This window comes from Hibiscus syriacus, unplaced genomic scaffold (genome assembly GCF_006381635.1).
Source record: "Hibiscus syriacus cultivar Baekdansim isolate YM2019G1 unplaced genomic scaffold, ASM638163v2 tig00110773_pilon, whole genome shotgun sequence".
Lineage (NCBI taxonomy): Eukaryota > Viridiplantae > Streptophyta > Magnoliopsida > Malvales > Malvaceae > Hibiscus > Hibiscus syriacus.
Genome location: NW_024062855.1, coordinates 776,269 through 792,796, shown reverse-complemented (window position 1 = coordinate 792,796; position 16,528 = coordinate 776,269). Strand labels below are relative to the sequence as shown.

The following is a 16,528-nucleotide window of genomic DNA, read 5'->3' as shown; positions in this document are numbered from 1 at the left end:
GGAGAACCATTAACTAACACAGAAACCGTGGCCGACGAAATACATTGACGAACCCAAGAGCACTATTTTTCCCCAAAACCCATGAGATCCATAACTTTTAATAACAATGTCCAATCAACCGAGTCGTATGCTTTCCTGAAATCAACTTTGAAGGCAACACCAACTAAACCTTTCCTCTTCCAATACTCAATACCTTCATTTGTTATGAACGAACAGTCCAAAATCTGCCTACCCGAGATAAATGTGAACTGGGAAGGCCCAATTAATAACTCCATGCACCCTCTAGGTCTCCTAGCTAACGTTTTAGATAAGATTTTGTAAAGTCCCCCAACAAGACTGATTGGGCGAAAATCCTCAATGCATTCAGGACCCAACTTCTTAGGGATCAATGTGATAAAAGAGTGATTAATCCCTCTTTCCCACTATTTTCCAGCAAAGAAATCACTACAAAACCTCATTACTTCATCCTTCAGGTTCAGCCAAAATTTTTTAAGATAACTCAATTTCAACCTATTTGGCCCCGAAGGTTTGTTAGGATCAAACTCTGACACTATTCCCCATATTTCTTCCTCTGAAAATAGTACTTCCAATCGTTGAGCAATGTCTGGACTAAGTTTGGTAAAACCAACGTTTATCTCCTCTGCCTCTAGTATTTTTCGAATTATAAGCCGCTTTAAAGAAATCAAGGATGTGGGCTCCAATAACGCTCTGATCCGAACACTGCTCCCCATTAATCTTCAGGGAGAAGATAGAATTGACCCTAACTCTACTGGATGCACACTGATGAAAGAACCTGGAATTTCGGTCCCTTTCCAATAACCATTTACACCTCGACTTCTTATGCCAAATTCGTTCCTACCTATGGTAGAGCCTCCATAATTCATTTTTAGCCTTCACGATCGAGTCAAAAGAGACAGAATGCGATCCCTACTGCAAAGCCAAGTCCATCTCATGAATGGATTTCTCAAGAGCCGAGATTTTCCCTGGTAGTTCAGAGTGTCTATTTCCGGACCAAACTTTAACAACTGCCTTAACTCCTTTCAACAGGTATGTTATTCCTCTTCGTCTCCTCCCCATCTTCAATTCACCAATTTTTGCTTTTACCATTTCTTGGAAACTTTCTTCCTCCATCAGGTAATTGAATAGTTTAAAAGATCTAAAAACGTTTTGTCAACAAGAAACCTATCCAGCCTCACCACCGATTGCTCCGCTCTATTATTCCCCCAAGTGAAAGTATCACCACTCAATGGAAGATCAATCAAATTCGCGATCTGAACAAATTCAGAGAACACCCTAATTGAGTGAGTGTTTTGAGACCTAACTACTTTTTCTTCCGAATTCAAATAAACATTGAAATCCCCACCAACACAGATAGGCCAAACAGCTTGATCAATAAACGAGTATAGCTCATCAAAAAAACCTTCCTTTTCCGCTTCAATGGAAGGATCATACACGTTGACAAACCAGCACTTAGAGCCCGATTCTTTAAATTTCCCTGATAACGCAACAAATCTGTTAACGACAAACTGATCCAGTACTTCAATCTTTTAATCGTCCCATAGACTTAACAACCCACCTGCAGACCCCACTGACGAAACCACAACACATCCTTGCAATAACCTCCCTCTTAATCTCCTCAGCAAAGACGGATTCACCAATTGGACTTTGGTTTCCTGCAAAAAAACCACCAAAGGCTTCTTTTCTACGATCTTACGCTTAACCGCCCTCACCTTTTCCTTTCTCCCCAAGCCTCGAACATTCCAGGAAAGACACGAAAACTTTAACATAAATAAAATTAAAAAACAAATACCTCTACAGGACGAGACAGGGACTAACGTCCATCCCCCTCCTTAACCCCTCTTCCTGATTGTGCAAAGTTCTTCGCAATTGCTTTCTTTCCTCCCCTAAAGGTTATACCTAACTAACTTACCTCCCAAGTAGCGTTGACTTCCTCATCAACCTCCAGTAATGGCAACGTCCTGTCCCCGCCACCGAACAACACCTATCCCGTTTTCCCCCAGACCTCTTGTATACTCTCTCAAACCTCTTTTCTTTGCTGATGCCATTGACCACTAGCCGAAACATTACACTCGAAATGAAAAGCATCCCTTCCCAATTTTCTATCATCTGATTGCACCGGCAGAGAAAACACAGCTTCAGACTCCTCCCCTACTCCATTCAGACCTAACTTTTGTTTAGTCTTACCTATAACACCTTCTTTGATCAACATGTCTCTAACCTCCAGACCCTCCGAGCCATCTCCCACAAGTATCGTTGGGCTATGATCCAGAGATCCACCTTCATCCCTAATCACACCATAATTTATTGAGTACCGGCCTAGCAGGGTGTATAAACCCGATTCTCCTTCTTGTTACTTCAATAGAATTATCATCGGAACATCCCTTTTTTGGTGAACTCCTTGGTTCCATCTTGGTCAACATCCGTCATATTCCTTACAAAAAAAGTATCCTCAGTAGCCGACGTTGCCTCCAATCGGGATCTCAAAAGCATTTTCTCTGTCGATCTCGACTTAACCTGTCCTCGGCTACCACCATCGGTCACTGGTTGCTTCCGATTCCCACCAGACCCATCATTGACAGTTTCCTTCGCAACACCGTAGGAAACCGAAGGCCTATGATGATTCGTTTGGTTAAAATCGACGTTAGTTTTTTTATCCGGTTGTGATTTGCGAACCCGTTGTTGCCTCCTAGTCGCCATCTTTGAATCGGATCTCTCGGGAATAGCCATTAACCAAAGTCTGACCTCTCCTTTGGCTAATCCCAAAGTTGAGAATACATTGTATGACCCCCGGGAGCAACCTAACTCGGCTCCGAGACGATCCAGCGATTGTCATAGGAGATCGAAACATTCTAAGCCGTCCGATTTATGGAGAAGTCAACTGGGTTATTGGAGTTGAAGTGAGTCAACCAAGGTTGTGAGAATTGCAAAAATTAATCAGAAATTCAAACAACGTGCTGCAGTTACAATCCGCTGTACAACACCCCTTGAACGAAATGGGACTGAACGAGAGAAAAAAATCAGAAAATCTCAAACACCCACGGCAACGTCTAAGAAAACTGGCACGTCTAAACCACCCACCAGTTGGGTTTTAGACGCTATGAACCAGTTTGGACGATGATGCCATCGGTCGTTCTAATAGGCGCAAAACAACTGAGGAGAAGCGACGGGATCCAACCTCAGTCGATGTTGTTCAAGGGAGATTCACGGAAAATAATAAGGAAACTCGACACTAGGATAAGGGGTTTTGGTCGTGATTCTACGTTGAGCTCGATGATAAGTCGTCGTCGAAAACGGACAACCGTAGGCGGCGGCGACGACGGTAGTGAACAACGTTTAGATTTGCGTCGATTGAATGATCTTATCTCAAATCTAAGCCCAGATTTGGAAACCCCAAGAGCAGACGATCATAACTGAGAAAAAGGCGACTAATGGGGGTCGGAGTGTGGCGGTGAACGGCAGACGGTGTTCAAACAGACTTTTGAATTTTAACTCTCACCAACATGGATGAGGTTTTCAATGAAAGAAAATTTTGAAATCGTCTGGAAGAGAGAAGCGGGTGCTTCTCTCACTAGAAGTCAAAAAATGCGGCTCTTGACTTTTCCATCCCCACATTTCTCAATATTCTCATGTATTGTTGTATTATGTATAAAAGAGATCCATATTTTTTTTATAGAAATAGGTCTCATTAAAAACCTCCCTCTTAGTTGTCTCTTGTGGAATAGGCAACTAGCGGAAGGAGGAGAAGAGTACCTCATCTTATTGATAAACCATAATTAGATAAGATTACAACTTACATAATAAACTTCCCGAAATAAAATACAAACCAAAACAACCATAAAGCTCTAAACATCAACCAATCCTCTCCTTAACTAACTTGTCTGCCTCCCAATTGCAGCTCCTAGGAATCCATCTAACAATAATACCCCTAGCATAAACTAAGGCCCCAATTTCCCCAACCAAAGTACAGAAAAACGTTGGGGCAGAAAATGGCATCAAAATCCAATCAACTGTTGTTTTACAATCACTCTCTAGGATTAGTCTTCCCTTCAATGCCCATTCAGAAGAAAGGAATAAATCAATTCCTTGTTTAATAGCTTTCAGCTCGGTTAACGTAGGAGGACCAGGTCCCACAGCAATAGAAAATGTGGTTAAAGTAGAACAATTCGAATCTTTCAAAACTCATCCAATTCCACCCTGCAGCCCATCACCTCTTACCGCTCTATCAACATTGAATTTAAAGAAATCAAAAGGAGGCGGAGACCAACAGAGAACCTTCTTCTTTTTATAGGATTTAATAGATAATCTGTCTACAGGCGATGGATCCCCTACTAGTAAGTCAACCTGAATATTAGCATGAGGGAATTTAGCTAAAAACCATTTAGCCAACCTAAATCTAGAAATGAAGAACAGAGATGAAGTGTCTAATTTCTAGTTTTCAAACACCACTGAATTCTAGCTTTCCATAAAGACCATAAAACAACTCCTGTAATAAACTTCCAAATAGTAGAATACTCCCTTAGATAAGACCAAGAACAAACTAGGGAAGAAGGTTCTTGTGGCAAAACTGAAGATATATCCCAAAACCTTAAAAATCTATTCCACAACTCCTCTGTAACCGAGCAAGATATAAAAAGATGTTGAATTGTTTCCTCATACTTATGACATAAAGGACATAGAACATCTTCCAGAGTAACCCCTCTTTTCTTTAGTTCCACTCTAATCGCTAATTTCCTGTGAGTAATCTGCCATAGAAATGTTTCCACTCTAGGAGACATTCCAGATCACACCCACTTCTTCCACTGAAAAGTACCTCCAGTTCTGCTAGAAATAGTCATTCTACAAGATTTTACCGAAAACAAACCGTCACCTTTCCCCGACCACGCAAGAAAATCATCCACAGATTCAGTCAGGACCATGTTATCAATCAAAAGCATTAAAGAAATCCACAGATCCAATTCCCAGTCACAAAGATTCCTCCTTAGCGGAATGTTTCACACCCAACCATTATTTTCAAAGCCACCATATTCAGCCACTTTTCCCCTTTTATTAGTCGAAAGAGCAAAAATCCTAGGAAATTGAATCTTTAAAGAAGATCCATTGACCCAAACATCATTTCAAAAATCAATTGAACTACCGTTCCCCACTTGGATCTTCGAATTGGACCTCAAGCACTCCCCTATCTCATCCTTTTTCTCATAGTTCTTCAGAATACCTCTCCATAACCAAGAATCTTGAGGAGAAACAGCCTTGCATATTGACAGAAATAAATTACTGACATTATGCTTACAGCAAATTAATTTTTTCCACCGAGAGTCTTTCTCATTTGCATACTTCCAAACCCATTTCCCAAGCAAAACTCTATTAACCAAACTCAAGTCCAAGACTCCCAAGCCACCCTCTTCAAATGGTTGACATACCGTACTCCAATGAACCCAATGAACCCGTTTCTTGGTTGTTTCTTCACCCCACAGGAATCTAGCCATTACTGAGTTTAGTTTCTAGTTTACCTTAAACGGAATTTTGAAAATAGAGAGGTAGAAAATAGGTAAAGAAGACAACACCGATTTCACCAACACTAATCTTCCAGCCATCGATAAAGCGGCAGCTTTTCAACCTGCTAATTTGATGTAAACTTTCTGTAATACTGGCTCCCATAACAACTCTAAATTTTTCTTTGCTCCTATTGGTAAACCAAGATAAGCCATAGGAAAAGATCCCACCCCACAGCATGCTTCGAGTGCATATCCTTTTAAAATATCCTCTGCCATATTAACACCAAACAGTTTACTCTTAGACAGATTAAGGTGTAACCCTGATATTAAGCTGAACACCCTCAATACTCTCTTGATATTAAGAATTTGGGTTAAAGAGTCTCTGCAGAATAGGATTAGATCATCTGCAAACTGGAGATGTGTCAAATTAAAAAGATTCTCTTCCTTACCGATACTGAACCCTTCGAAAAGACCAAAATCAGCAGCTTTACTCAACATTAAATTTAAGAGCTCACCAACAATATTAAATAGGAGAGGGGACAAACTACAACCTTGCCTCAACCCCTTGCCCATCTAAAATTCTTCTGTTGGAGAACCATTAACTAGAACCGATATTGAAGCAGAAGAAATACAATAATCAATCCAAGAAATCCATTTGTCTCCAAAACATATTACCTTCAATAATCTCAAAATAATTGGCCATTCCACTTAATCATAGGCTCTACAAAAATTCACTTTGAAAACAATTCCTTTCTTTCCTTTTTTCCCTCCAATAATCTATTGATTCATTGGCCATAAAAGCACAATCAAGAAGCTGCCTACCTGGAATAAAGGCGAACAGCGAAGGGCTGATCAAACCTTTAATAACAGAAACCAGCCTTCTCGATAAGATTTTGGAGATTATTTTTGTATAAGCTGCCAACTAGACTTATTGGTCTGTAGTCTTCAATACCTTTAGGATTTAGTTTCTTAGGAACCAATGTAATAAAAGCATGATTTACCCCATGCTCCCAACTCCCCCCTCTGTGAAAATCATCTACAAACTTCATAAGATGATCATTCAGGATAGGCCAAATTTTTTTAAAAAACCCATGGTGAAACTGTCTGGACCCGGGGTTTTGGAACTGTCCGAATGAAACACTGTTTCCTAAACTTCTTGTTCTGAAAATTTTACCTTAAGACCATTTTTCTGCTCCTCTGATAATTTCACAAAATTAAGATTAATATCCTCTACCTATAGCGTAGCTTTTGTACTGTAATTCTCCTTAAAATAATCAAAGACAGTTTTTCAGCTTATCCGGATCAGAAATTTCTTCATCAGCCACTTTTAATGCCGAAATTGAATTCATTTTGCTTCTATTAATTGTTGTTAAGTGGAAAAACTTCGTATTCCTATCCCCTTCCTTGATCCACTTCAGTCTTGATCTCTGTAACCAAATACTCTCTTCCCTTCTGTGCAACTTCCACAATTCGTTCCTGGACAGAATCAACATATCCCGTTCTTGAATGGAAATCCCTCCTTATAACTTCAATTCCAGACCATTTATCTTGCCTTCTAATTCTGAAATATCTTCAGAAATCCTCCTTTGATTCCTATAGGGCCTTTTCCTGATCTTCTGTTTTGTTCCTTGAAGTAAAGTATATAGTCCCCTTCGACCATTAGCCTTCTTCACTTTAGACAATGAATTTTCAACCAACTCAACATACCCATCTTCCTCTAACAAGTAGTTGAATAATCGAACAGGCTTAAGTCCCCAATTGTTGCATTCTACTAACACCACTGGATTATGGTCCGAAAGTGATTTGGGTAACATTTTCTGGATCACATTTGGAAATTGATTTAGGAAGTAACCACTAATAATAAACCGATCAAGCCTTACCCAAGTAGGAGACTCTCTATTGTTGCACCAAGTATATCTTCCTCCAACTAACGGTAAATCCATAAGATTAAAATGTTGAACAAAGGATCTAAACACATCCATGGAATGCCAATTTTGTGATACACCACATTTCTCCTCTGTATCCAAATACGCATTAAAATCCCCCCTATGCAAACTGGCAGATTTAAACTCTGTACAAAACACATCAGTTCCCTGAAAAACTCCTTATCCGTCTCTACTGACGGACCATACACATTTATTAAAACACATTCAAAGTTAAACATCTTGAACTTCCCTGATAATGCTATGTATTTGTTCTGATTATGTTCCGCACTGACCTCAAAAAAATTCTCATTCCACAAACATATCAATCCACCTGCAGAACCATTGCTGGATGAAAGATACGACCTTTCAATAGATTACCCCCTAACTTCCTCCATAGACCACTAATACAAACATTCAGTTTTGACTCCTGTAAAAATAGAATGAACGACTTCTCTCTATTAACAAGTTTGGCCACTGCTCTGATTTTCTCTCTTCTTCCAAGACCTTTAATATTCCATGTGATTTCTTTTAACTTTGACATTTGAATTGAATATCATAAACTCCAAAACAAACCAATAGAAACCATCAGGATCTCCTTGAAGACCCCTTCATCTCCATCTTAAATATCTCCTCCTCTAATAATTACTGCCCCCTTTAAAGGTAATCCCCAACAAGTCACAGACCTCCCTAGTAGCAGCAGCTTCATATAGACCTCCCTAAATCTGGAAATGACTCCCTGACTAGTTCCAACGAATCCCTGACCAGTTCCAACGAATCCCTGACCATACTTCTAAACACCCTTCTATAGACTATCATAAAAGCTAATAGACACTTCAGTATTCGAGCATACACTAACTGAGCGACGTGGAGCAATTCTCAAATTTCTCTGATTAATAAGACTTTTTGACCTAGGAATACACTGAACCTGATGTTTGGTTGGAACTAGATGAATCACCTTTGCTTTAATATGACCATCCCTCTAAAGTCCTGAAGTGCTTCCCTCTTGATTCCCATAATTCCTATTCCTTACACTCGAACTTGAGAAGCTTTCCTCATTGAAGCTACACAAATTATCCTCCGTGACCTTCTTCATTTTCTTTAAACCTTCCGATTGATCAACTGAAAATTTACCCCTCTACATCCTTATGAATCTGTAAATTGGAAACGAGATCCCCATCCAGACTTCTCGTACCAACAGCCTTTTCTATATTCATTTCAGCACCTTGTTCACTTAGAACACTTCCTTCTCCCCCTGTGAATTATCTTCCACCACCTTATCCTCCCCCTCATCAGCAACAAGCATATGATTTGCAGAACTGACATTGGGTTGCAAAATAAACTTATCCCCAACCCATTTTAAATTATATGCAGGCCCACGAGGAACCATTTTCTTAATTGATGAAAAAGCAACCTCATTGTCTTCTGATTTGACTATGTCCACCAGGTCAAATGTATCTCTCAATCCCAGGCCCACGTGATTACCCTTCTGGTTTGTCCTAATTTCCAAGAAACCTGACAACCCACAATCAGAATTATCTACTGTTGACTTACTCGATTGGACATGTCCCCCACTGACTCCATTCACTCCACTGTTCTGCCCATAATTCAACCAAGAAATGAATTTAAGCCTAGCATCCTCTGTGACGTCCTCCGTATCTGCTGCCAAAGTAGGACGTCTTCAATCCCCCTCCTCAGACAAGACATAACCACTGTTCCTTTTTTTTGAAAATTTCTCCATCTTCCTCCCCGCTTCTTCTGGTTTATTCAAAATAGACCCCAATGAGATCTTAACTTTGAACGATCTGCCATAAGAGCCTATCATCACCGTATCAGGAACATCAAAAGGACTTTCCACCCTGAGCAGAACTTTCGCCGACGAGAGGTCTGATCTTCTCTCTGAATCCTCATTAAAACATAAAAACTGACCCCACTTCCCAGTAAGTTTTCTCATGAATGCCTCATTCCAACACAGTAGAGGCAATCCAAATAACTCTATCTGGCAAAGGGCCAACGAAACTCCATCCTTGTTCAGAACTGGGGCCAACCAGTCTAAGCATAAGAACAACTCTTTCTTTTTATTCATCCATACCTATGAGAACTCCTCCACCGAATTGAAAGTAATGATGCACGCATTCCATGCGTAACCCCATCTTACAACCTAAACTTCCATACCCTCTATCTCCAAAGCTTCCTTCAACGAGTCATGGTCAAAAGAAGATTTCATTATCCCTGTTAATGATCGTTTAACCCATTCCGAGTTATCTGATGGAATATGCATCTCCCAAACGTTTCTCACACCAGGTGCATTCTGCTTGTTACCCGCCAAGTTTGCCCCTGACACTGGTTCTCTTCTCAAATTATATTCAAAATTCACCACATCCTTATACGATCTACCAGCCCTCATGCTTCTCAACGACTCAGCATTCCTCCTAGTTTTTGAAATATCCCTTTCCCCTGACTTGATCTCCAACATCCTCTTCCCCTCCGCAGTTTCCCTCCTTTTAACCTTTTGATACTTAGCAATCCCTACTGAGACTCTTCTCCCATCAATCCACTTCCCATTCACGAATTGGATTGCCTTATTTCTACTTTCCTCACCAGCAAATTGGACAAATGCAAAAGTGTAATACTTATAATTTGGTTTTTCTAAAAAACGGGGGATGATAATCCTCAGAATCTGACCATAAGGACTAAAATAATCCCTTAACACCCCTCTTGAAACACTCTTACTAAGATTATCAATGAACACTGTCCATTCCTCATCAACGACATTGGACTTTTTCAAATTTACTCTCGCTCTCTCTCTACCTATCGCACTCATTCTCTCTATTTTTTTCAGCAAGAGATCCATATTTAAAACTATACTCGGTGGAAGAGTGAGAATTTGTATTAAATAAGAGAGAAGCACATCTTTTCGTGTTACTAACCCTGTATTTTGCCTTATAATATTGTCAGAAGCAGTTGGGTAGTAGTAGTAGATAGGTCTTATGAATCTTTGCAATCTACATAGAAGTTTATCTTTAAAATCCTATTAGAAGTTAGCTTCTCAGTCTATTTAAACTCTTGTAATCTCCTACTTCATGAATCATATTTTTTCTTGTGGTAACTCCATTATTCTTTCCTTCTCCCTTGATTTATTTTCTTAGATTAAACATGGTATCAGATTAGGTTTTGTTCCTGGTCAAAAAATTCTTTTTTCATCCATTGAAACATGTTGGCACATCCTATTAGTTCAACCGAGATAACCAGCCCTATTACGCATGAACATGTTGTCGACAATGTTGCTGTTACAGCGAGTTGCAGAATTTTCACCCAAGCTATATACTAAATGGGAAAAACTACTTGAAGTGGTCCCAGTTGGTTCATACCTTTCTCAAAGGCAGGGGAAATTAAGCCACTTACTTGAAGATAATCTTAGATGACTTAAGAATAAAGTGGGAGGTACATGAGAGGCTTTTCTGTGATAATAAATCAACTATCAATATTATTTTTTATAGGAATTGAAGGCCTCGTTAAAAACCTCCTTCATGATTAAAGGAGCTTGTAAAGAAACTCCTTAATCAGCGGGAGGAGGAAAAGAGTGCCTTAAGATTTCATTAAGCATTAGAAAAAACAAAATACAACCAGAGAGCCACCCCCAACATAAACAGAACACCACAAACAACCGAAAACACCCCTAAACAACAACACTGACTCAGCTTAATCCAAATTAGCTACAACAACAACCTCAAAAAAGACTGACCAGACTAAAAGCCTAAACTTGGCCCGAAAGAGCCACAAAAGCCAAAAGTATCAACTGACTCAAACCATAGAAGCCAAATTAACACAAAAGCCATGAGTTTCCACATGATAAGAATACAGAAAAGCAAGCAACGAAAACACTCTATCCGCCTTTATGCCACTTATAACTCGTCTTGTCGACTGAGACCATCCGAACCTCCAACTCCAATAACAATAATCATATGCGAATCACCTGAAACTTCCACTACTTCCCCTGCTATAATTTTCCGAAATCAAAAACATTACTGAGCCTTTAGACTCAAAACCCAATTCTTTCCCGAACTGTAAGGAATCGTTCGCTTCCTTCTTTTGAGTCTGCCCCAATGCTGGAAAGTCAGAATCATATAGGAATCTGCCTTCAAGTTCAGACAATTCTTCCTCGTGTTGCACCTTCTTCTGATTAAACTTGCTTCGGCAGTATCTAGTCTTTGGGGAACCGAATAATTCTTTTGAACTGTTTGGAGAGAACTATACTTATAGTTTTTCCCCTCCTTTGCTCTTTGGATCTGCCTGGAATTGTGCGTGAAAAAACCGTCCCTCAATTGTGATGACAAGCACAGGCTCTAGTCCAAAACCTCACCTGCTATCCCTGATTTGGTTGTTCCATCCATCCGGTCCACCATAACCCCATCCTGTTGGACTTCCTCGCCCTTGGATTTTCTGATAGCATAATTATTTGTAAGGCCCATATTATTCACATCCTCCACCACCTTTGACTTTAAACGACCATCCAAGATGGGCACATCAATTAAATAATCCTTCCTTCCCTCAATAGCACGTGCTGACATACAACTTTTCCTGTTGTCATTTTCTACCTCTCTCCGCATGATCCAGCACAGTCTCATGTTCCACCACTTCCTCGATTTTCGATTGAACCATCCCCTGACCAGCAATAATATTCCTCAGACCCATAATTATTTCCTCCCCTATGTTCCCTTCCTCCTCTTCCTCACCCAACAAGTTGTTGCCTCTAGATCTATTCCCCATACAACATAATAGAGTGTCTTCTTCCTCAGAACACCTATCGGAATTCTTCTCCTCCGATGAGTGCACGCGTCTGCCTACTTCTTCAGCACATACCTCCAACTCGGGAGACTTTACTGGCGAGACATTGACGAGCTCCCCCACCAAGGATAACGGGGAGGCAACTGCCTTATCCAACAAAGACGAGTCTACCCAGACAGAATCTGGACTGAAACAAGGATCAAACTCAGAAACATAAACTGTAAAGATCAATTCCCCGACTTTCAACTCAACGGTTTCTTCCACTCGTGCTTGGCAGTTCGTAATAATCTGAAACAAAGCCCTATCAAACGAACCTGGATTTAATGTACCTTCCTCAATGGAGATAAGTTCTCCCCATTTGTCTGCAATATTTCTGAAGGTGGAATGACTCCACAGAAACGGTGGTATCCCTTTGCACGATAGCCAAGCCCGACGGCTGCTGCTCTGAAAATTTTTCGACCACACTTCCACTTTGTCAAAACAGTTATTCAAAGCCCCAATCTGATTCTTAAGAGTATAATCCCTACTCTCTTCATCTTCAAAAATGATTAAAATAGCTAACCCGCTTAACCTAATAATTTTCGGACCTAATATGCCTTCCTTGTGCATAACAGTAGCCAACTCTTTCATTTTTATAAACTTTCTGCACCAACCTACCAAGCTATCTTTGAGAGTTAAGAGTTTATCCTTGTCAACACAACCAACAATGGGAGCCTCTGAAAGCCTAACATCCTCCACTATACTCTTGGCCTCGACTAGTTTTGGACCATAAAACTTCTTTCTCCAGAAAGCATCACGAGGTTGAAATCTCGCCATGAAAACTCTATCTTCATTACCTTGAATCCTAGATCTATCAGCACCTTTGATAGCCTTCCTCGCGTCCTGCAATCTGGAGAAGCGAACAAAGCCAAACCTACTTCCTCCCTGCTTCTTTTGTTGGGGATGAAAGAATCAACCACCTCACCATAATTATCGAATATTACCCAAAGACCTTGATGATGAAGAAATTCTGGAATATTGAAGATGATCACCGTAACGCAATTATTCCCAACAGATCTTTTCACCTTACCCGCCATAAGCAATAGTGTATGAGATTCAAAGAAAGAAAATTTTGAAATCGCCTAACCTAGAGAGAAGCAGGAGCTTCTCCCACTAGAGTTACTATCAATATTATTCATAATCCTGTTCAACATGATCGAACATAGCATATTGAAATTGATAGACATTCCATTAAGGAAAAATTGGACAATGGTCTAATTTGTACTCTATTCATCTCTACCAAGGATCAATTGGCAGATGTGCTCACGAAGAAGCAGACAAACAAGGTTTTTCAAGTAATTCTAAACAAACTGAGAATGACAAATATTCACTCACCAGCTTGAGGGGGAGTGTCAGAAGCAGTTGTGTAATAGTAGCAGTAGTAGTCTCATTTTTTAGGACTCTTTATGAAAAGAAAGATAAGTTCTGCAAGTCTTTGTAATTTAGATAGAAGTTTATCTTTTAGGTCCTATTAGAAGTCAGCTACTCGGTCTATTTAAACTCTTGTAATCTCTTACTTCAGAAATCAATTTTTTTCTTGCATTTACTCCATTATTCTTTCCTTCTCTCTAGATTAATATTTCTTACATTACAGCACATATTCTCCGATTTTTATTGTTATTAAGTCACCATCCAGAATCCGCATTATAACATATGACCATAAAGAAATCTGGAATTAAATATTTGAAGTTTTGTCAGCAATGAAATATAATCACTTAATGCAAATGCAAAAGTAATTTTTCTTCTCTATGTACCAGTGTAAATCTCGGAACCGGTATATTGTTAAATTAATGTGATTTTCTTGAGGATCAATGGGATGCTAACATATCCATGAGGTACCAGACTTATCCACTATGGTAAAAGAGTGAGCAAGAAGCACATATAACTAAATAGACCCAATAGGCTTTTTTCTATATGACACCAAATCCATGCCAATCTAATTACTTTACTGAAGCCTTTAGAAATTTTAGATCTCAGTAAACAAACTTCAATCAGCAAAAAAAAGAAATGCATCCCTTTTAGAATGATAATGTTTCCTTAGATATGAGCTTGCTTTTAACTAACAAGAACATAACTTATTTTAGCGTGCAAAATTGTAGAAGCGATGTTCCAAATCAAAAGAAAATCACCACTGGCCACGTAAGACATATCAATCAAGAATCAAACAAATCCAAATAAAGCTCTCATAAAATGATTAGTAGCTAGAGATGCTAAAGGGCTAAGAACATTAAAGGAAATAAAAGCAGTCTCATTTGCATTTATCACAGCGCCACCATGAACACAACTCAAAGTGTCTGATGGAAGTTGAATACTTACTGTTGGCGTCTTAAAGTCGTTTCACTGTCCAAAACTGTTGTGGAGAGGAAATTTACTGGCTTCAAGGGTCGCATGTTCTCACTAACCCATTTTCCATATGGATTTGCTGCAGCTACTCGCTTTTTGACCTCGGTATTCTCATATACCTATAAATTATAGAACTTAAGATGTAAGCTAGAAGAATAATAGAAAAATTACCCAACCGCCGATTGGCACTGTTATGTATTTTATTTTCTGTTATTTTAACTATTCTGGAAAAAGATAACAGAAAACATGTCTACCAAACAGATTCCTTTTCCAAAGAGAGAGGAAAAAAAGTCTCAAATTCTTTGAAGCTAGAATTTTTTGCTTTCCTTGTTTTTGAAGATAATATTTTTGCTTCTAGCACTTAAACAAGTGATTGGTGTCTATGTATTAAGAAATATAAACATATTCAAATAAATATTATAAATGAAATTAATTAATTTGTTAAACAATATACTAAATTTAACATAAAAATGATAATGTATTTTAATTATTTAGCTAAAATTAAATACTACAAAAATTAAACAAGTGATTGGTACTTATGTATTAAGAAATATAAACCTATGTATCAAGGAAATTTGTGCAGTGGTGGTGAATAAAAATGTAATTGTAATGTATATTCAGAGATGTTGCAACTTGTAATTGGAAGGCTGACGAGCTTGCAAAATCGGGAATTGGGTAACTGTTTGTAGTTCAGCCTACTAATTTGCTGTGTATAGGATGTTTGGGTTGTTTTGTAAGGGGGGCAAGTCTTGCTAATTTAGGGATATGGTTTTTGATGAGATGTCAGCAGATTGTTGGTCATTTTTTAGGTTGTATTTTGGTTGTGTATGGTTGTAATGAACTCTTGATGTACTTGGTATTTAAGGAATAAAATTTTGAGGTACTTTTTTCCTCCTTCCAATGTCCGTTAAGCTATTTTCATAGCTTGATGGGTATTTTTTTTATAAGAATAGAAGGCCTCATTAAAAAAACCCTTCATGATTAATGGAACTCTTAGAAAAGCTCCTTAATCAGCGTAAGGAGAAAAAGAGTGCCTTAGAATTTCATTAATAACAAAAAGTGTTTAGCAATTACAACACCCAAACACACGTACATAGAAATTAGAAAACCAGAAAACAACCCTAAATCATAACACTAACAACATTAAATCAACCTATTCCAGCCTTAGTTAGGGCATTAGCCTCATGGTTAGTTGTCCTATCAACCCATCTAACAACACGTCAAAAACTTTAAGCCTATCAACAATATCTTTTACAATAGAAACATAAACATCTGGACATGAATCAACATTCTTAACCCAGTCCACTGCCACCTTGCTATCACTCTCAATAATCAAACGATCCTTGATCATCCCTCGAAAAGAGACAAAGAACAATAAACCCTTTTGAATAGCTTTAAGCTCCATCAAGGTAGGAGGCCTCGGACCAGAAGACTCCTTGAAAGAACCTAAGATTGAACCAAAATCATCTTTTAAAACTCCACCTAACCCACTTCTCTTCCAGTCTCTGGTAGTAGCAGCATTAACATTCAATTTGATAAAGCCTTTGGGAGGATGAGACCAAAGGATCTTAGATACAATCGGTTTTAAAAATGAGGAACAAGAATCCCCTAAGGAATGATCAGAAATGAGTGAATCCTTAGGAATAGACATATCCTTATGCTTAGCTAAGAACCATGAAGCAAGCCTAAACCTTGCTAAGAAGAATAATTCGGCCTAATCTAACTTCCCCCCTTCGAACACAATAGAATTCCTTATTTTCCAAGTGGTCCAGAGGACAACCCTTGGAATAAATGACCAGATAGCAGAGTTGGTCTTCAAATCATTCCATGCTAGGAGAAAGCTTTTAGCATTTGCATGAAAAACATAATTGAGCCTCCAAAACTTCATAAATTTATTCCATAAAGACCACACAACAAAACAAG

At 38.9% G+C, this 16,528-nt stretch overlaps 1 protein-coding gene across 2 annotated transcripts in view; it reads right to left on the bottom strand.

Moving 5' to 3' along the window:
• Positions 1–16,528, bottom strand: part of LOC120139779 (ferredoxin-dependent glutamate synthase, chloroplastic) — a 67,526-nt gene that overhangs the window by 39,321 nt on the left and 11,677 nt on the right. For both annotated transcript variants that reach the window (XM_039154913.1, XM_039154914.1), the window contains one exon: positions 14,579–14,724. In XM_039154913.1, the coding sequence (XP_039010844.1) occupies positions 14,579–14,724 (146 nt within the window). The remainder of the gene's footprint in view (positions 1–14,578; positions 14,725–16,528) is intronic.